Source organism: Sinohyriopsis cumingii, chromosome 10, assembly GCF_028554795.1.
Source record: "Sinohyriopsis cumingii isolate HCF-2022 chromosome 10, ASM2855479v2, whole genome shotgun sequence".
NCBI lineage: Eukaryota > Metazoa > Mollusca > Bivalvia > Unionida > Unionidae > Sinohyriopsis > Sinohyriopsis cumingii.
The window spans coordinates 36826714-36848713 of NC_142970.1; the positions used below are offsets into that span (position 1 = coordinate 36826714).

At 34.0% G+C, this 22000-nt stretch overlaps 2 protein-coding genes across 38 annotated transcripts in view; both read left to right on the top strand.

Annotated features, from left to right (window-relative positions):
* The window catches only part of LOC149789875 (uncharacterized), a 704306-nt gene extending 685795 nt beyond the window's left edge, over positions 1-18511 (top strand). For all 37 annotated transcript variants that reach the window (XM_089971883.1, XM_089971882.1, XM_089971888.1 and 34 more), the window contains 4 exons: positions 11764-11862; positions 14172-14369; positions 16789-16896; positions 18211-18511. In XM_089971883.1, the coding sequence (XP_089828009.1) occupies positions 11764-11862; positions 14172-14369; positions 16789-16896; positions 18211-18254 (449 nt within the window). In that variant the 3' untranslated portion in view covers positions 18255-18511. The remainder of the gene's footprint in view (positions 1-11763; positions 11863-14171; positions 14370-16788; positions 16897-18210) is intronic.
* The window catches only part of LOC149789877 (myosin light chain kinase, smooth muscle-like), a 32943-nt gene continuing 29347 nt past the window's right edge, over positions 18405-22000 (top strand). The window contains exons 1-2 of the mRNA XM_089971922.1: positions 18405-18629; positions 20725-20897. Of these exons, the coding sequence (XP_089828048.1) occupies positions 18405-18629; positions 20725-20897 (398 nt within the window). The remainder of the gene's footprint in view (positions 18630-20724; positions 20898-22000) is intronic.

Below are 22000 nucleotides of genomic sequence, written 5' to 3' on the forward strand. Positions count from 1 at the left end.
ATTCAACATCTAATATACAACATGAACAGAGTATCAACACTGTTTACTTCCTGTCTGATATTGTATCGTCGGGGCTTGAAATAATCCACAATATATGTAATTCCATTGCAAAAATTGCAGACATATTTAAACTGTTCAATAATTTTGTCACACATCATTATGTCTGAAGTCAATGGGAAACATTAACAGCAAAATTAGGTTAAGAAAGACAAAGCACGTGTACGGTTCATTACGTTCCAGAGTCTATGAACGGTATCTGTACAGATTTCATACTGCTAAAATTTTCTCATATGTGTTTCCGTGTACATTTATCCATTGCAAATTTCCAATAATTAACGCTTGTACGCCTATTTGTTTGAATGACTAGAGCAAGAATAATTACCAATCAACACATGTTTCCAGCGTGCATATAACTTTTACTTCAGATTTTGTGAATATCAAAAGAAAAGTGTGAAAACTACTATACTAATCATTGCGCATAGTGCAGAGAACAACTTGCATTTGTGAACTTGCTTTTTCATAACGGTAAAATATTTTTATAAAAAATAGGAAATTAATAATCAGTTTATAAAGAAACACTATACCCATGTAAAACCCAAGAACTAAGCGCAGTAGGCCTGCAATGGACAGGAGTCACTTTTATATAAAAAAAAATTATAAGCTGAAAGCATGTACAATTTCATACCATTTCAATTTCCGGTTAATAAACATTATTTACTTGGTCAACTGATTGCATCTAATAACACTGCCAAGCCCAGCAAACATGTTGGCGGCTTTCATGTTTTGATGTTTATTAAATTGTGAGAATCTTTGAACAATCACCACATTGTCTGTTACTTGGTTGTGTATGCAGTTAAAGAAGAAACACATGTCGACTATTGTTTGAGCAATGATTGTATACAGAATTAATTGAAGACAATCACAAAGACGACTTACTGGCTTTACTCATGGATCATTAACAAGTAACATTTCCAATAATGTTAATTTTGACATAATACTTTAACCCTTTACCTTATACAAGCGTCTTTGGACGCCTCTACTCCATTCGCATGGAAGCGCCTTTTGACGTCTCTACAAGATTCGCATAGAAGCGCCTTTTGACGCCTGCGGCAAATATCAGCCATTTTGAGCTAGTTTTCGTAGCGCCAGCATCGGGGAAAACCCCCCTATTACATACTACATTCATTTCTGCGAATGACAATTACGTCAGATCACGTGGTCACTATTCATGCACTGATCGATATCTGCTATTTAAAGTAACTGGGTCGTAATCTCCACTCTTCAAAATGGCAGCCGCAGATTTCATTCAGTACGTAAGAAGTTTTCACGATTAGAATAACAACCACGAAAGATTCAATAAATTAGGTAAAGTCTCTGATGCTGATGTAGGCAGCAATTAGTTTTTATAAATTATCAAATTCAGATGACTTAGTGATATAGATGAACACGAAAACCTTGTAAATTTCGAGTATCGGAAATGGCAGCTACGGTTGGTCATGCGGCCTCACGGACATGACAGTGAACGAGTTCTCTCTCGATTTTAAAGCACATAAAATATTCTTCCGTGAAAAATAAGTACACAGCTATAACAATCGGACTTTACTCTTAAATTTGTCCACATATAATATATGTGTACCAAAAATGTAAAATGGTTAAAATTGATGTTAAACGTAACAACACTACATTGCTTAACAATTCACAGGCAGGATTTCATTCAGTACTTAACGAAGTTTTCACGAGTAGAATCACAACCACGAAAGATTTAATAACCTTGGTAAAGGCTATGATATTTATGTAAGCAGCAATTAGTTTTTATTGATTATCAAATTCAGATGACTTAGTGATGTTGACGCAGACGAAAAACGTGTAAATTTCGAGTATGGGAAATGGCAGCTATGGTCGGTCACGCGGCCTCACTGACATGACGGTGAACGAGTTCTTTCTCGATTTTATAGCACATACAATATTCTTCTGTGAAAAATAATTACACAGCTATAACAATCGGACTTTACTCTTCAATTTTTCCACATATAATAGATGTCTACCTAAAACGTAAAATGGTTAAAACTGCTGTTAAACGTAACACCACTACATTGCTTAACAATTCACAGGCATGCCTATGCGGATGCAGTCTGCTAGGTAACAGGTGTTCTATTTATAGCGTGCTGCACTTTGTCACTATGCTCTATGAGGTAAAGGGTTAAGAACCTGGTGAAATTGTTAAATTTCAGAAGCCAAGCCACGATCATATTATATTCGAATTCATACTCAAACTCTTCCCCAAAGTGATAATAAACATTTTACACACTATTTCTCGTACTTTAAAAAAAATTATTTTTCTGGGTATGAGAAAAATTCACATGTATTTAAAATTTCAGGAACCATGCCACAATCGTATTATATATCATATTATTGTTGAATTCCTACATGATCTCTTCCCCAAAATGATAATAACATTTTTTTGTGTACAAAGTGCAGGGAACGAATTACGTTTGTGAACTTTCCATAACGGTAAAATATTTTTTTTAAAAATTAGGAAATTAAAACCGAGTTCATAAGGAAACCCCATACACATGTAAAACCCGAGAACTAAGTGCAGTAGGCCTGCAGTGGTCACGAGTCACTTTTATAAATTTTTTTAAAGCTCAATACAATTTCCAGCTAATAAAGCAGACATTATTTACTGGTCAACTGACAATCACAAGGATGACTTACTAACTTTACTCATGGACCAGTAATAAGTAACATTTCCGATAATGTTTATTTTGGCATAACACTTCAAGAACCTGATGATATTGTTAAATTTTAGAAGCTACGCCACAATTGTATTATCTTAAAATTCATAAACGAACTATTCCTAAAAATGATAATAAATGTTTTACACACTATTTCTCGTACTTAAAAAAAAAAATCACGGTACAAGAAAAATACACATGCATGAATTTAAAATTTCAGGAACCATGCTACGATCATATTAAATTCAAATTCATACGCAATCTCTTCCCCATAATGATAATACAATTTTTTATACACTATTTCATGTACTTTGAACAAAAAATATTTTTTCATGTGTGAATGAATATACAAAATTTCGGGAGCCACGCCACAACCGCGTTATATCTGAATTCGCGTTATAGCGGGGTTGCACTGTACATGACACGTATATAATTTCTCCCCAACATTACACTGAACAGTTCAAGTTTATAAATATGAATATGCCTAGCTTTTAGGACATGCTTTGTGCATGTTACTAGAAAATTGTTAAGTAACAATCATGAAAAACTGGTTTGCATTTTCAGGGCCAAGTTTGCAGTTGTCTGGATTGCTTTTATTGCTTGTTTTCCTTATCACATATCTTCAGTGTTTTATGATTGTCTGTGTGTGTGTGTGATTTGGATTTTTAATGTGGCTTTAAAATATTTTACTCATATCGCTCCGATGTCTACAGTGTGGTAGTTTATAGTGATGTCTAGCACTGGGGCATCATGCTGCAGACATGTAACATGATGTCCCACCCAGTCACATTATCCTGACACCAGGCCGACCAGTCCTAACACTAACCTCTTGATGCTGAGTGCCAAGCGAGGCAGCTGTTAATACCATTTTTGTAAGTCTTTGGTTTGACTCTGCCGGGGATTGAACCCATGACCTCCTGCATCCGAGGCGGACATTTTAACCCCTAGGCCACCAGAGCGGTTTCTGATAATGTAGGAATGTGTATTGAATTTGTTTGAAGACAGATGATTGTAAAAACAAATGATAAGAGCCATGGATTAGTTATGGGTCCATGTTTTTCTAAGTAACCTCTACTTAATTAATGTCAGTTAAAGATATTTGAGTAAGAAGTTCTGAGTGAGGGCAATCGAGAGATCTCTGTTATATTTGCTTTACATTTTACATCAGATGAGAACTATTCTCAAACTGTGGAACTAAAAGTGTTACCTCTAATTAAATGGTAAGATTTATTTTGCCTAATACCTGTTCTGAATTCAAAGCACTCAGATAAAATCACAGGTACTAATAATAACCCTTGCACTGCTGTATTTGTCTTCAAAATTTAATTTATCTGTTAACTGCACAGCTGATTTAATCAGGTGGGGTGTGTTTCAAGCAGGCCTGATTTTTTTATTGATTTCTAAGGCACATCTATTATTATAAATTCTATGTATTTTATTTCATTAAATATACCGTACTTTTCTGCATGTTTTTGGGTGGCAAAAAATATTTACTCTTTTTCTGTCCAAAACTATTTAATTCAGTGTCAGACAAATGAACAAAATATCCAAACCCAAGCAGCCAAACTTATACATACATTAAATTATTCCTTAAGTTGCACTGTATTACCCTGTATAATCCATAAGAAAATGCAAGCATATTAAAAAAACACAACACATAAACCAAAATAATCCAGTGTTTTAATCCCTAGCCATCACCCACTGCTCATGAAAATCTGCATAAATATAATACAGCTCTGACTGGTCACAGTTTGTAATTAAATGTAATACAGCTGTGACTGGTTACAGAGTGTCATTAATTGTAATAAAACTCTGACTAATCACATAGTTTGTCATTAAATATTATAAAACTGACTTGTTACAGAGTTCGTCATTAAATAGAAGAAAAAAACTATTTTCCAGATATCATTAGTTAAAGGAGTAGTGTATTTGGGTAATGACTGGAAGAGAGATCTGTCATAATTGGTGGAAGAGAAGAAGATCTGTTATAATATGTGATAGAGTTAAAGATCTGTCAAATGTGTAGGAGAATCTGTTATAAGGAATGGGAGGGTAGATCTTTCATAATGGATGAGAGGGTAGAAGATATGTTATAATGAATGGGAGGATATAAGATCTGTCGTATGTGCCTGAGTTAAAGATCTGTTATAATGGGTGGGCAGGCAGAACATCTGTCATGGATGGGAGGGTAGAGGATCTGTCCTAATGAATGAAGAGCTGGAGATCTGTTTTAAATGGGTGGGAGAGTAGAAGATCTGCCATAAATATTATTTATAAAAATATGAAACAAGTCCTTTTTTGCATGAGGTAACATGTTCTTCTTACATTGTTTGCCTTTGAGATTGTTTTCTTTACAGGTAAGTGATATTGTTTTATTTTTGTTGTTGGTTTGGGTTTAACGCCATTTTTCAGTGCATGACAGGCTATTCATGGTGGAATATTGTTTTAAACCAATGATATTTGTTTTATCAGTGTAAATGATCTAATGAATTGTGAATCCTAACACCTGCCTTGACATGGTTATTTCCATTGATAAGCAAGGTTTTTCTCCACTTTCCAAATGTGCCATTAGTCTGTGTCTCGTGTCTTGTCATAGCAGAACAAGGCATCAGCAGTTATTTGCCAATAAATTCAGGTGTCTGTAAATAGGATCTGAAGACAGAAACTATGGTATTGTACATTATTGAAAAGCCTAGTTCTGTTGACAAAATCCATTGTCAAGCTTCATTGCTCATCAATTGTGTGCTGTATGGGGTTCAGATTAACACACCTAGCTGTGAAATGGTCATTAACAATGGAAAAGAGGTTTATAATGGCAGACTTAGGTCTATAATTTTATAGCTGATATCAGAGTCCTTGATGTCAGGATTTTATATACTTGATCAGTTGAGACTGTATTTCACAGTGTGTTTTTACACTGAATAGTTCTCTTGGAATCTTACAAATGTGGAAAAAATTGTGATCATTGGATATGATTCTATAATTCATGACATAGGTCTTTTGCATCAGGAAAAGGAGAAAGTATGTAAATCTTGTATCGGAACATTTTATTTATCTAGTAATTGGAAGCATTTGGTTCTGTTACAGTTTGTCTGCCTTTTCTGTGATAATGAAATTGGCAGATACTGGAAGTCCATCAGTTTTCATGCTTCTCTTTTTGAATTTGCAAAAATGTGATGCTGACTAAAATGTTTGAGGCAAAAAAAATTTGGTTTTCATATTTGTATCACTGTGTATATGACTTTATTAGATTTTCAACCCACCGTGACAGTTTCAGTTTATAAAAACACTTCTCAAGTTTTGGAACATTTATATTAAAAAATCTTTTTAGCACAATTAAGCAAAAATTCCTTGGATGGGACAGTAGAATTTGCTAAATCTGTTTATACTTCATTAGCTTTCAGGCCAATGTAGAATGTTTTTGAAAATTTAAACTAGTTTGTTGACTAGACATTTGATAAAAATGTGCTAACAATAAAGCAAATGCAGCAAGAAATATACAAATAAAACATTGGTATACATGTTTAGTTGCATGCTTTGTATGCATATCTTGATAAACTGATTTCATTTTTATGCCATTATTTGTTGGACTTATAATTTGGATTGTACAGTGGGGTGTTTTTGTGTTTTACAAGCATTTTTGTTGTACTTTTGGGTGTTTGGGTGTTTTACAAGACTTTGTTCTGCAGTGGGGGATATTTGTGTTTTACAAACACAAATCAGGTTTTATTTGCTGGTGTTTCTCAGACACTGTTGTGTGTCCTGGCAAAATAGGTGACAGTGACCTACTTTCATGCTCCATTGATTAGTTTGACATGTTTCATTTAGCACAACTTTTCTGACACTTGTATGTACAATCATGACATTTGATTCATCATGGACAAAACAAATCAATGACAATGACTGACTTTTTCAGCCAGGCAACTTTGTATGTTTTTTATATATAGAGGTCACAGTGACTCATTCTTTCAATGTAGCAACTTGGAATGTTTTTTTGTTTAATATATCTTAGCAGCTGGGGAGGCTGAACATATTCCACTGATTTCTTGTTTTTTAATATACAAGTAAGCTTGTTTCCTTTTCATTGTTTATGATATTTGAAAGAACATGTCATTGAAGTTTTAATCATTAATCTCTTCAGCTTTATTACCGATAATAATACCACACTTTAGGTAGTATTTTGATACTTATAATAATACCACACTTTAGATAGTATTTTGATACTTATAATAATACCACACTTTAGATAGTATTTTGATACTTATAATAATACCACACTTTAGATAGTATTTTGATACTTATAATAATACCACACTTTAGATAGTATTTTGATACTTATAATAATACCACACTTTAGATAGTATTTTGATACTTATAATAATACCACACTTTAGATAGTATTTTGATACTTATAATAATACCACAGTTTAGGTAGTATTTTGATACTTATAATAATACCAAACTTTAGATAGTATTTTGATACTTATAATAATACCACACTTTAGGTAGTATTTTGATACTTATAATAATACCACACTTTAGATAGTATTTTTAAAAATCCCAATTTTAAAGTCACTTGTATATTTTATTTACAAATTTTCAGTTGTACCAACGAGTATTTAAAAAATATTTGAGCTGTAAAATACCTTGAGCAAGAAAAAGGTTAAACCGTATAAAAATATTTGATATGTTTCATTTAATCAATCCTCTTCATAAACAATATGCACTTATTTACAATCTAATAGAATTTAAACTAATTTTTGAAATTTTTAGTCAATCAGGGTGTTAGAATTCATTGTATACAATAAGTTCTAAAATTATTCTAAAAATTACTTACTCAATAACTTGTACTTCAAGAATACAAGCATGTGATTTGTTTACACACCTGAGTTTTATTGGAGCCAGAGCAGAGGTTTAATAGATACATGTAGGTATTTTCCACCTGGAAAATTTCTGATAATTCCCTGACCTCACCTGGCCTCATGCCTGTGGCTATTGATGCTGCTATACAATATATATATATATAGACTCCATGGGAATATGAACTTTACAGGCATCTCAATACCTTGGTTAATTGAATAGCTTTAAAATTGGTCTTGTTTGAAATTAATTTACATTACAATACTCATATATGGCGTTGTGCTTAGCTCAGATGAGACTGTAATAGACCTGCAGGATGATTCAACATTATAAAGAAAGCTTAAGTTTTTCAATGTTATTTTTAATTGATGTAGTGATTGATTTAATCATAAAAACAATCAAATATGGTTTTCCAAAACTTAATCGCTTGTAAAAACATTTGGCGGAAATCAGTCTGAACATTCAGGCTTTATAATTTGGGGTTCAAACTTTTCACCTTGACTGAAAACAAACATCATTATTGACATGTTCCATTTGGTTCAAACTGTTGGATTTGTAGTTCTGTTATGCATTTTACTTCACAAAGAACTATTTTGAATACTTTGTTCACGATAAATGATTGTAGGTGATAACTAGCTAAATTGTCCATCGGTTGTTAGTGAAGAATATCAAATCATGTACATGTATATATCATGCCAATCAGCTTTAGACTAAAATTTGGCCCAGTTGATGCGAGGAGTAAACTTCAAGTACAGTATCAAGATACCTACAGTTCACCCAGTTAACAACCATGTTGACCTAGATCATCTGTATGCCACCTATTAGCAGTCAATTATGGTTTTTGCTGTTATTCTTAAACATTTAAGTGAACAGATTACACTTTAATAATGCCTGCACACTATGCATATCAGGGTCTTTGCTTTAGTTTGTTATATATGTATCTGGCATAGTCAATACCACACTTCAACACTGATATGGTCCAGCAGACTCGTTGTCAACTTAGGGACCAACCATTTAATTTTGAGGGGGTTGGGTTTTGACCTAGGATTTTCTTTTGAACCAGGACACAAATTCTTTTACCATAAAGATCATTTTCTGTGCTTCAACAAAGTGAAATGAATATAATTTGTTCTTTTTCTTTAAATCAAAGAAAGAATTGTTTACTTAGCTATTTGGAGACCAAATATAAAAAATAATCCTATACCACCTGAAAATTAAATGGTCAGTCTCTAAATGACTTGGTCTGACTTTAAATCCAACATATACCTGGGGGCCGTTCCTGCAGCTTGCCAAAGAAACATGATAGGTGTTATGTATACATTCCCATCCATATATATGATGGAGCATATCCTGTTACCCATTTTCATTTTTGCCATCACATCCAGTCCTGTCCATTACAAATTTTGACTTGATTGGTAAATTGAAATAAAATTTGGCATGAAGTTTTAGATCAAGTTCAGTTATTTCCATTTGGGTTAATGTTTCACAGATTTATAACCCAGTTTTTAGTTCAAACTTTTTTGATCAATAACTTTTAAATGAGTTCTTGGATTGAATGAAATATGGTTTCTGGTGTGTGTTAAGAGTAAGATGACCTTGGTCAAGTTTAACTACTTCCAGGCAAATTGTTATGGAATTATGCCCCCTCCCCCCCCCCCAGCCATTTGACATTGAATAGTTCTGCTCAATAACTTTTGAAGCAAATCTAGATTGAAATAAAATTTGGTGTGAGAGTTTATTTTAAGAAAATAGGTCAGGTTTGAAATTTAATTTCTGGCAAAATTTGATAGAGTTGTGACCCTTGTTTGAGATCTTTACCTTTAGCTGCATCAGTCACCTGTTGGCTCAGATAGACCCATTTCAACTTTCTTGATGTTGTTGAGGTAAAATGTAAAATAGACCCATTGCAGCTTTCTGGATGTTGTTGAGGTAAAATGTAAATTAGACCCATTGCAACTTTCTGGATGTTGTTGAGGTAAAATGTAAATTAGACCCATTGCAGCTTTCTGGATGTTGTCGAGGTAAAATGTCAAATAGACCCATTGCAGCTTTCTGGATGTTGTTGAGGTAAAATGTAAAATAGACTCATTGCAACTTTCTGGATGTTGTTGAGGTAAAATGTAAAATAGATCCATTGCAACGTTCTGGATGTTGTTGAGGTAAAATGTAAAATAGACCCATTGCAGCTTCCTGGATGTTGTTGAGGTACTCATTTGAAGCAACCTTATAGCCCTGGGGTGCATCCAGTGAGACTGTTCAAGCTAAGATCTTAAGAGTGTTTTTAAAAAAAGAGGGGTTTATGTCAAGAATCTGAATTATTATTTTAAGGATTTTATCTTATTGTAGCCTTTTGTGGATCCCTAAACTTTCTTAGCACTGTGTATCCAGGATTGTTCTCATTTGTTGTTAAACCACCAGCATGCATATGCATGCATCCATACATACATACATACATACATACATCTATACATACATCCATCCATACATACATACATACATACATACATACATACATACATCCATACATACATACATACATCCATACATCCATACATACATACATACATACATACAGACAGATATACATACATCCATCCATACATACATACATGCATCATATTGGACCACTCATGTGGCCTAGTGGTTAGAGCATCTGCCTCAGATGCAGGAGGTCACAGGTTCGAACCCCGACCAAGTCATACCAAAGACTTATAAAAATGGTGCATGCAGCTGCCTCGCTTGGTGCTCAGCATTAATATGTTAGTGTTGCGACTGGTCTGCCTGGTGTCAGGAGAGTATGACTGGGTGGGACATCATGCTACATGTCTGCGGCATGATCCCCAGTGCTAGACATCACTATAAACTGCGACACTGCAGACATCATAGCAATATAACTGATTTTTTAAAAAGGCTATGTTAAAAATCCAAATCAGACACACACACACACACACATACAGACACAGACATCATAGCAGTATGACTGAAAAATTGTTTAAGCTATGTTAAAAATCGATTTCACAGACACGCACACACACACACACATCATATTAGATGGGGCATCTGTGTAACATGAAAATATTTCTAGTTTTTATCCCTTTTTCTCAGCTATCCATTGTTCAGAATCATAGATTTCATTGCTGGAGAACAGTTTAAGCAGAAATAATTATGATTCAGGAGTCACTGGTGTAGAAAACTTGTAAACCGTCATGGGAGTTGTGGTAGCTCATTTGTTAGAGCGCCACATGTAAAATCCAAAGATTGTGGGTTCAGATCCTGCCAAGATCAGCCCAGGTCAGCTGCTGTGTTTTGTCTCAGGGCAAGGGAGGTAGTACTCTTTATTTTGGCTTTTTATAATGTCCTATTACACATCAAGCAAACAAATAAAACCATAAACAGTTTTACATTTATTGTTGGGCAAATGACCAGGCATCAGATTTATTTTGAAATAATTTACATTTATCAGCAATGTATAATACTATTTTGACACCCAAGCTCTCCATAGAGAAAATGATTCATTAGTAAGGTTGAAATGTAAGTTCTCAGATGTCATGTATAAAGTATAACATGTAGCATGTATCACATGGTGGACTTCACTTGACTAGCACTGCCTGGTGCAGTTATCACATGGTTTGACAATACCAGCATTTGTATGTATTATATAACTAATTTAACAGTATTCAGATTTAATATGTCCTAATTACACATGAATTACCAGGTTTTGATTGCATAGGGTGTGGTGTCTGGCAAGATATGGTTACTTATGTATGGGTAAGGTTGGTAATTGATTGATAGATCAGGTCAAATGGAATTGCAAGTGTTATCACTGTTAGGCATCTCCCACCCGTATTTATAACTAATGTCTCCCACTGAATATTTCATGTGAAATTCCTGGATTTCATTTCAAACTTGAGTGGATATTGGATATTCACCCATTTAAAATGAGTTGATTTCGGATTTTAGATTTTAATTCAACAACATTGCAGGGGTTTGCTACACAGGACCTTGTTAATCAAGTATTTACCTACAGAATGTAAGTAGTAATGTATATGTAGGATCATCATTAGTCTCTGCTGTTATATGTTTCATTTATTTTATGCTGATTTTCTTTCAAACATCAGTTTAATAAATACTGTTATGTTTCTGACATAATAAAAATATATAATTGTAGATCCTAGGACTAAACCAGAGCTGCCAAAATTTACCAAGCTGCTGATTGACCAGACTGTGAAAGCTGGGGATAAATTAGTCCTAGAAGCAACTGTGACTGGTAAGTGAGAAAATAAAGTTCAAGATGGCTTGGTTTATATCTTTCTCTGCCTTATTCTTTCTTTCTTCATGCCTTTTATATTTAAAAAAAAATTTAAATGATACCTACTAAACCTCTTTTATGGGCCTAATTCTTTGTATCATTTTAAATTGTACTTTTATTCCTTACCCACTTCTAGTTTTATGTACTCCATAATCGCTTATGTTTGCATATTTGCATTTTTAAATCTCCAAGTGTTTCATACATCAAATATGGAACAGAGTACTGTAATATTTTCATACAGCAAAGATGGAACAGTGTACCGTAATATTTTCATACAGTAAAAGTTCTTTATTAGTGCACTGTACAAAAGTTTATTAGTAAATAATATGTCCTTGCATCACCTTCATATACTTCCTGCACACATCTGTACACTTTCTCAGTCAGATTATCCAATTAATAAAATACATTTTATATTTACTTTATTGTATGCTGTCCATGCACTGGTCAACTGATTTTCACCTGCCTAATGGTCAACTGATTTTTACCTGCCTCTCTACATAACTTTGACACCATGACTCAACCAAAAAATTACTTGGAACTGAATCAGTGCAGTATGGAGGATGACCACTCCTTTTTTCACAGAGAAATAATGCATATAATAACAGCTTCCCATTATCCTTGATTAGATGTATAAGATAAACAGCTGACAAATTAATGATAATAATAATGTTTACAATGGTGTATCCAGCATCTTTACCTGTGGCTTTACCTAGGATAGGACAGAGTTTTACCAATAAACTTTATCCAAGTAAGAAATACTGTACTTACTGACAGTCAGAAATACTGTACTTGCTGACAGTCAGAAATACTGTACTTGCTGACAGTCAGAAATACTGTACTTATATGATATTAGAAGTTTGTTGTTGGATTTTAGTTCTTTGTAAGAGTTAGATAACACATTTTGATTCTGCTGGTTTTTAATTGCATGAAAAAATAAGATTTGTTACCTGAAAGTTTGCAGCTGATATTCATGTACTGAAAATATGAAATCTTCTTGGCAAATACAGGAAAATAGGTTTTTGATTACAAAGTGTAGAAGGTTTACCAAGTGCAAAAGATTATACAAGTTTTACAAAGTGTGGAAGTTTTACAGATGTTAAAATTATAGGTTTCCAAAGTGTAGAAATGTACAAGACTTAGAAAATTTAAAGTGGCATACACACACACACACACACACACACACACACACACACTATTTATATTTAGCATTAGAACTGGGATAATTGAATGTTTTTGACATGCAGATTATTCTTGCTTAAAGGAAAAATAATCTAAGGCTTAAGTTGGACTTCGAGTATTAATTTTACATTTAAGGAAACATATATCAACACATCAATAAGGAATTAATATCACCAGTAATTACTGAATGACAGTGAATACACAGAGTATTGTATGATGTTTCTGTTGGAGATAACCGCATCACAGTGACTACTTAGATTACTGTGCTATAATGTTTATGTTAGAGAAAACAGCATCACAGTAATAAGACAGAATACTGTACCATAATCTTTATGTTAGAGAAAACAGCATCACAGTAATAAGACAGAATACTGTACCATAATGTTTATGTTAGAGAAAACAGCATCACAGTAATAAGACAGATTACTGTACCATAATGTTTATGTTAGAGAAAACAGCATCACAGTAATAAGACAGATTACTGTACCATAATGTTTATGTTAGAGAAAACAGCATCACAGTAGTAAGACAGATTACTGTACCATAATGTTTATGTTAGAGAAAACAGCATCACAGTAGTAAGACAGATTACTGTACCATAATGTTTATGTTAGAGAAAACAGCATCACAGTAATAAGACAGATTACTGTACCATAATGTTTATGTTAGAGAAAACAGCATCACAGTAGTAAGACAGAATACTGTACCATAATGTTTATGTTAGAGATCAGTGCATCACATTGGATGCACAAAGTACTGTACCACTGGAGATCACTGCATCAGTGGCTATACAGAAAAAGTCTAGGATTTAAATGCATATTTACCAACAGAAAATAATGTTGTTTGATCTCTTGTAGGAACACATGCTTATGTTTATTAATTTGGAAGAGTTTAATGTCTTCCTAAAGTGTGTAGCAATCATCTCTGTACAGTTTTAGAATTATCTATCTATCTATCAATCTATCTATCTATCTATTTATCTATCTATCTGTCTGTCTCTGTCTGTCTGTCTGTGGTCTATCTATCTGTCTGTCTGGGGCATTTTGCAAAATGGAATTGAAAATGATCATTGCCATTGTTATTTACAGGCAAACCAAGACCCACCATCAAGTGGTACAAGGGAAAGATTGAACTTGCATCTAGTCCTAATGTCAACACTGAATACACTAATGGAATAGTCCGTCTCATCATGAATCAGACTTCACAAGAAGACAGTACCACCTATACCTGTGTTGCTGAGAACATGGCAGGGAAGGACCAGACTAAGGCAGAGGTCCAGTGCTCAGGTCAGTTTACATACATGCAAACATAAAGCTTTAGTGTGATATAAGACAAGAGACAATCTTTGATTTTTTTGTGTAAAGAATACAGTTTATGTTACACATTTTGACTCTAAGGGATTTTGTTTTTAGAACTGTATGTTTATGGGTTTTTTTGCCAGAATTTTTCTTCCTAATTCTAATTGCAATTTTTACCATTACATTTATAGAACTTAACTTTTATTCAGTACAATCTAGCCAGGATTGTGCTGACATGCTGTTAGAACGTATACATGTTTTTCCATCCAGCCATCCTTTATCCACTTTTATTTCCATTTCCATCCAGCCATCCTTATCCACTTTTATTTCCATCTCCATCCAGCCATCTTTGTCCACTTTTATTTCCATCTCCATCCAGCCATCCTTTATCCACTTTTATTTCCATCTCCATCCAGCCATCTTTGTCCACTTTTATTTCCATCTCCATCCAGCCATCTTTATCCACTTTTATTTCCATTTCCATCCAGCCATCCTTTATCCACTTGTATTTCCATTTCCATCCAGCCATCCTTTATCCACTTTTATTTCCATTTCCATCCAGCCATCCTTTATCCACTTTTATTTCCATCTCGATCCAGCCATCCTTTATCCACTTTTATTTCCATTTCCATCCAGCCATCTTTATCCACTTTTATTTCCATTTCCATCCAGCCTTCCTTTATCCACTTTTATTTCCATTTCCATCCAGCCATCCTTTATCCACTTTTATTTCCATTTCCGTCCAGCCATCCTTTATTCACGCTTTCCCTGACAGGGTACAATTCTAAAACTGCAAGATATCACTAAGAAACTTGATATGTACATATTGGTCTTATCATTGAAATGTGACATGCCATTCACATTTCTTCAGTTTCAATATTTATTTTTGTCCATTTCACTAGACATTAGACCGTGATGAAAATGTGCCATTTTTTTTCCTAGTTCTTAATTTCAGGACTTTGAAATATTTTTCTCAATTTGTCTGATCATTATGCATCCATCATTCATACTTCCATCTAAGATGTTAACTTCCTAATACCTTTCACTTCCCTAAATACTTTGTAAATATGAATTTTCTATATAAAACATCTTCAAGAAAGCATTCTATCTCCTAGCTTACATTTTGACTGGATGTAAATGACTCTTTCTTCAATCTTCCTGGCATCATATACAGGGGATTTTCACAAAGCCATTTCAGTGTCCTTCTATCTGTTTGTCTCCATAGTATCAGATACAGTGGAGTTAGTTACACTGCGGTGCCCTTTGACGCTTAGAATTTTCCCCATTCAGTATTTATTCACTGTTACCATGGAAGCAAAACATAGCATAAATAGTAAATAAATTGTGAGTGCTGCACTGTATGGTACTATCATCAGTGGTATAAAACTGAGTATTGTACTACACTATAATGTACTTGTGGTATAAAACTGAGTATTGTTCTACACTACAATGTACTTGTGGTATAAAACTGAGTATTGTGCTACACTATAATGTACTAGTATAAGTGATATAAAATATGAGAGTTCTGTACCATATTGTACAAGCATAAGTGGTATAAAACTGAGACTACTACATTTGTTATGTATATTTAATTTGTTTGTTTTGGGTGTTTTAATTCGTTATATGCTATGGATAATTGTATTTTGTACATGACCTTGTCCAAAATCAAGTACACTGCTACACTATATGGTACTAGTAGTGTAAATGGTATGGAATGGCGAGTGCTATACTATAATGTACTAGAATAAATGGTATGGAATGGAGAGAGCTACACTATAAGGTACTAGAATAAATAGCATAAAATTGAGACTACTACACTATAAGGTACTAGCATAAATGGTATGGAATGGAGAGTGCTATACTATAATGTACTAGAATAAATAGCATAAAATTGAGACTACTACACTATAAGGTACTAGCATAAATGGTATAAACTTGAGAGTTCTGCACTACTGTATATGGTACTAGCACAAGTGGTATAAAATTGACTACTGGTACTACACTAAAATATTTTAGCACAAGTGGTATGAAATGGAGAGTACTACACTATAAGGTACTATTGTAAGCATAAAATTGAGTACTACACAATTGCATAAATGTTTTAAAATGGAGAGTACTACACTTTAAGATACTATCATAAGTGGTATAAATGTGAGAGTACTACACTATAATGTTCTGTCATAAGTGGTATAAATGTGAGAGTACTACACTATAATGTTCTGTCATAAGTGGTATAAATGTGAGAGTACTACACTATAATGTTCTCTCATAAGTGGTATAAATGAAAGTACTACACCATAGGGTACTTTCAGTATGAATTGTTTCATGAGTGGTGGACCAGGTGATATGTCATCTGTAGAGGATGCTTGTCTGCTTGTATGGCATCAGTGTTTTTTTTCAACTGCAGATGATGGTGCAACAAGTGACTTTAGAGAGCCACCTATCTTCACCAAGGAACTCAGCGACATGGAAGTCGATGATGGAGATCGTGTGGAAATGAGTGTCGAGGTCAAAGGTCAGTACAAAACTTTTACATCATCTTTGCAGTCAATATATTTACCTATTGCTATGTATTTCAATTTGCATATCTTTAATAATTTAAATTGACAACAAATTCTATTTTTATTTTATAGTCAGATGTATTGATCATGTTATGAATTGTCAATTATTCACTCAGGAAATGAAGGAATTTGGTTTATATGACGCAGAGCTAATCAGTTTCATCAAGAAAGTTGAATAATTAATATAATTGTAAAATTATTATAAGATTGTAGATAGTGTGTTGAATGTTATAGATGCCATTTTATCTCAGTCATCTAACAAAGTAGGTAAATGCATGCTTTAATACTGAATGGTCATGTGATTATCTGTTTTCATTTGCTTACTTACAAGTATTTGTTTGTTTGACTCGAAAATTTCTTCTGTGTAACTATTTCTTCTCTTTTAAGTAATTGCTTTTCTCAGAATATTTTACATGTTTCTTCCAATTGTTCTTGACACCTTTTGGGGCTTTTTTTTACTTGTTTGTTGATAAATGAGTTTAGAAAGTTCATAATACTTTGGTTTCATTTGAATGACTTGATTGACAATTTTCTGTTACATTGCATGACTCCTTCTAACAGGAACACCACCAATTGAAATTGTCTGGGTTCACAACAATCGGGAAATCCCTCCCTCTGATCCTGTATGTAGAATGTTGCATGATGGGAATGTTCATAGTTTGGTGATTCCAGAAGTGTTTCCCGAGGATACAGGAGAATATGTGTGTGAAGCTTATAATGACTATGGAGATACAGACACTTTTTGTAGATTAGTTGTTAGAGGTAAAAATATCTTTCATAGCCATTTTGAAATTTTTTTGGGAGAGGTCTCAAGGTATTTGTCATTGTTGTACATTTGGACAGAGTATCTTTCAAGGCCAAAGTTCAGAAATTACTGTAGTGTTTACTGGGAAGTAACAAATCAGGTGCAAAGATACATGTAATCTTTTATCACAGTAAAACCTTTTAGCAGACATCCATGATGCCGATTCATTCTGTCTACTATAAACATATATGTGTGTGTGCGTGTCTTTTGTTTAAATCAGATCCCCTTTCTTACATTTTGAAATGGCTATGAAAATGTCATGAGTATGTTCACATAATTTTCCTAGGTCTCTTGTAGAATCTTCAGACATACTGTCTGCAGGGTACTTATCAGCATGCACTTAAAATGCCGGCATTCTTTGCTAAAACTGCTTTTACGCATGAAAAGTTTGAAATAACATTTGAAAGACAACTATTCAAACTTATTTAATAAATTTTTCTACTTTTCTTTTTTCTTTTCACAGAATCTACATGGCCTCGTTCTCAATCCGACTCCAAATCTTCCTAAGTCAACATATCAAACTTTGCTCTTTTTTATTTTACTGTTCTATCTTCTTTACTTCCTTTTAGTTTTCTGACAGACATTCCAACTGAAAACTTGCCTTTATTCTATCTGTTCTATCTTCTTTTCTTCTGACTTTTCTATTTTTGTTTTAATATGTTTGTCAAAATTTGCGTGTCTTTTCAAAAATATTGTGCAGAACAAGCTGAAAGTTCACCAGAAAATTTAGTAGCACAACCAGAATTCATTATCCGTCCACAATCGTTAAATGTAAACCAAGACAACAGTGCAATATTTACGTGCCAAGTGGTTGGGACACCACTACCAAGAGTTGAATGGATGAAAGAAGGAAAGACAATCAAAAACAGCAATAAATATAAGGTTGGTTCACATTTTTTTCACAATATTTGATTTATTTTGGGCGTTTTAAAATACAGTACTGTCAGTTTATTTTGGCCTTATACTGTGTGTGTGTGTGTTTGTGTGTGTGTGTGTGTGTGTGTGTGTGTGTGTGTGTTTGCATGCGATCCTTGATAAAATTAAATATTGGGCAACAAACACCTGCAAACTATTGCCGTAATTTATTAATTGCAATGTCTTAAAATCATTATCTTGTGACTATGATCTAAATCAAATAAAACAATTAAGGAACTAATCAGCAGAAAAGTCTTGACTATATTGCAGACCTGCCAATTCTTACGATTTTTGCCATAAGTCTTATGAAAATTACCCTTAAAATACAGACTTATGGCATAAAAGCAAAAACTACAGGAAAATTCTGGAAAATTTGTTCATTTGAGTTTGATTTGAATCTGGATTTCATAATAGAATTAGTGAAATTAGTCAGGGAACCAGACTAACTTTACAGCAGTACTTCAGACTCTTTAAACTGCACCTATTTGGTCATGCGAAGCATCTGCATGTTCAAACTGTTGATTTTAGAATTTATTAAAAATGGTATTCAGAAAGCGTGATTAAGACAAAAGGGAAAGTAAGCCTCTTGAAAAATGTTAACAATCAACACAGAAGAATAAATCAGAATATTCAGATTCTTGTGAATAAAAGCTGGAAAGGACACAATTAGGTTTATAGGATATCACATGCCAATGTGAGTATGACGCGTGGCGGGAGATATGATTGCCGTCATCATGTGAAATGGAAAAAGATAAGAATTGCTGCAAGTTGAGAGATAGCAACAATCCATTGAGCTGCATCGAGTTTGGAAGTTGAGTTTGTGTGACTGTACTAGTGGTAAATAAAGTCTACGCATACTTTACAAACTTTTCAGCTGAACACAATGTTTATTTTTGCTGCGTGTTTCACATACTGAACTTTTAATTATGTTTTCAGGCTTTACAATAGCAGTTGATGATATTTATTTCTTCCATAATAAGTCTGTATAAGATGATTAGGCCATCCCCTGTTTTTAGAAAATGTTTGTAAAGGATGATTTTTTAAAATTTCTTAAAGCTCTGACGTTTTCAAAATATTTACAAGATGGGCAACGTCATATCATATGAGACATACTTAAATACTAACTTCTCAGCTGTTTTGAAATTTTGTTTAATTTTAACACGGTAAAACCTTCTGTTAGCAGACAGCAAATATGCTGATTCTGTCCACTATAAAAAGATTCTGGTAATTCAGATATGGTACCAAATGTTGAAAAAGATACTATGAAAATATGTTATGAACAGTCACTCTTCTATATCCTGTGTCCATAATGGCAGGTTTTGCTGTTATGGATAGTGGTTATATCATATGTCCATAATGGCAGGTTTTGCTGTCATGGATAGTGGTTTTGTTACATAATGTGTCCATAATGGCAGGTTTTGCTGTCATGGATAGTGTTTCTGTTACAACATGTGTCCATAATGGCAGGTTTTGCTGTCATGGATAGTGTTTCTGTTGCATCATGTGTCCATAATGGCAGGTTTTGCTGTCATGGATAGTGGTTCTGTTACATCATGTGTCCATAATGGCAGGTTTTGCTGTCATGGAGAGTGGTTCTGTTGCATCATGTGTCCATAATGGCAGGTTTTGCAGTCATGGATAGTGGTTCTGTTACATGTGTCCATAATGGCAGGTTTTGCTGTCATGGATAGTGGTTATGTTATATCATGTGTCCATAATGGCAGGTTTTGCTGTCATGGATAGTGGTTCTGTTATATCATATGTTCATAATGGCAGGTTTTGCTGTCATGGATAGTGGTTCTGTTAAATCATGTGTCCATTAGGGCAGGTTTTGCTGTTATGAGTAGCCATTCTGGTAAATCAAGTGTTCATTAGGGCAGATTCTGCCTCACTCACTTGACATAATTAATATGCACACATTTGAAACTCAACCTCATATTTTTTAATTTTTTGTTCTTAAGATGTGAAAATGGTAATTTCTGATTGAAGTGTCAAAAAGTACTTCATTTAAGTGGATAATGTTGGAAATTTGCTTTCATTTCTGTGTTTTATTTATCTCAAGGTTTCTAACAGTGGTGATGAACACTCACTTGAAATTTACAACACTGCCTTAGAAGACATGGGCATATATTCCTGCATCGTCACAAATGAAGCTGGGTCAATAAGTGCAGATGCTAATCTCTTAGTAACAGTGGAGATTACTCCAATGCCAGCACCTGCAGTTTTAAGATCAAGGTAGCTATGTATATTGGTGTGCAAAAAAACGTAGATTTACCACAGATCCCAAAACAGCTATATTTGCTAGACCTGACTGACAAATGAATTCAGATAGTTTGTTACCTAGACATAACAGACATTGGACACAGGGTGCCCATAATTATCCCAAGCAACTGTTTGGCTTTATCCTTTCCCAGTTGTTTTTAGTCTGTAGCAACAATGCACAAGACAAAAGAGGTGGGAGCCCTTGGTGACTTGTCGTCTAAGGTGCATGTATTATTTGTACATCACTCACACATCTCACCTGTCACTTTAAAGGTCACCCTCTTCAGCTCAGTGGTATGTGTGAAAACCAATTGTTGTATTTTCTCAGGTTCTTCCTCTGCCAGATATTCTGGCCACCATATATAGCCTTTTTGTTTGCTGAAAATGGCATTAAACTCACAACATAAAAAAGAGATGTGAAAGTTTATTTCTAGGACTGATCAAAAACCTATAATTAAACATTGTCATGGATCCTGTACTGTATACATGATATCAAACTCGGATACTGTGGTTTTTAGCTGTATTTTGTGGCAGTGTGGCAACTTATATCAGACCATTGGAACAAAATCTGTGCTTCTTAAGCCCTAATGCAAAAGAAAAATGACTTACAAAAAAAACTGAAGTTAAACATCGCCACAGAGCATGTATTGTTTACATTATATCAGACTCTGACCCATGTACCATGTACATTTTAACTTTATTGTGCGACAGAATAGATCAGACCATACCATGTGCTTTTTATATTGTGTGGCAGTACATATCAGACCATACCATGTGCTTTTTTAGTTACATTGTGTGGCAGTGCATATCAGACCATACCATGTGCTTTTTAAGTTACATTGTGAGGCAGTGCATATCAGACCATACCATGTGCTTTTTTAGTTATATTGTGTGGCAGTACATATCAGACCATACCATGTGCTTTTTTAGTTACATTGTGGGGCAGTGCATATCAGACCATACCATGTGCTTTTTTAGTTACATTGTGTGGCAGTGCATATCAGACCATACCATGTGCTTTTTTAGTTACACTGTGGGGCAGTGCATATCAGACCATACCATGTGCTTTTTTAGTT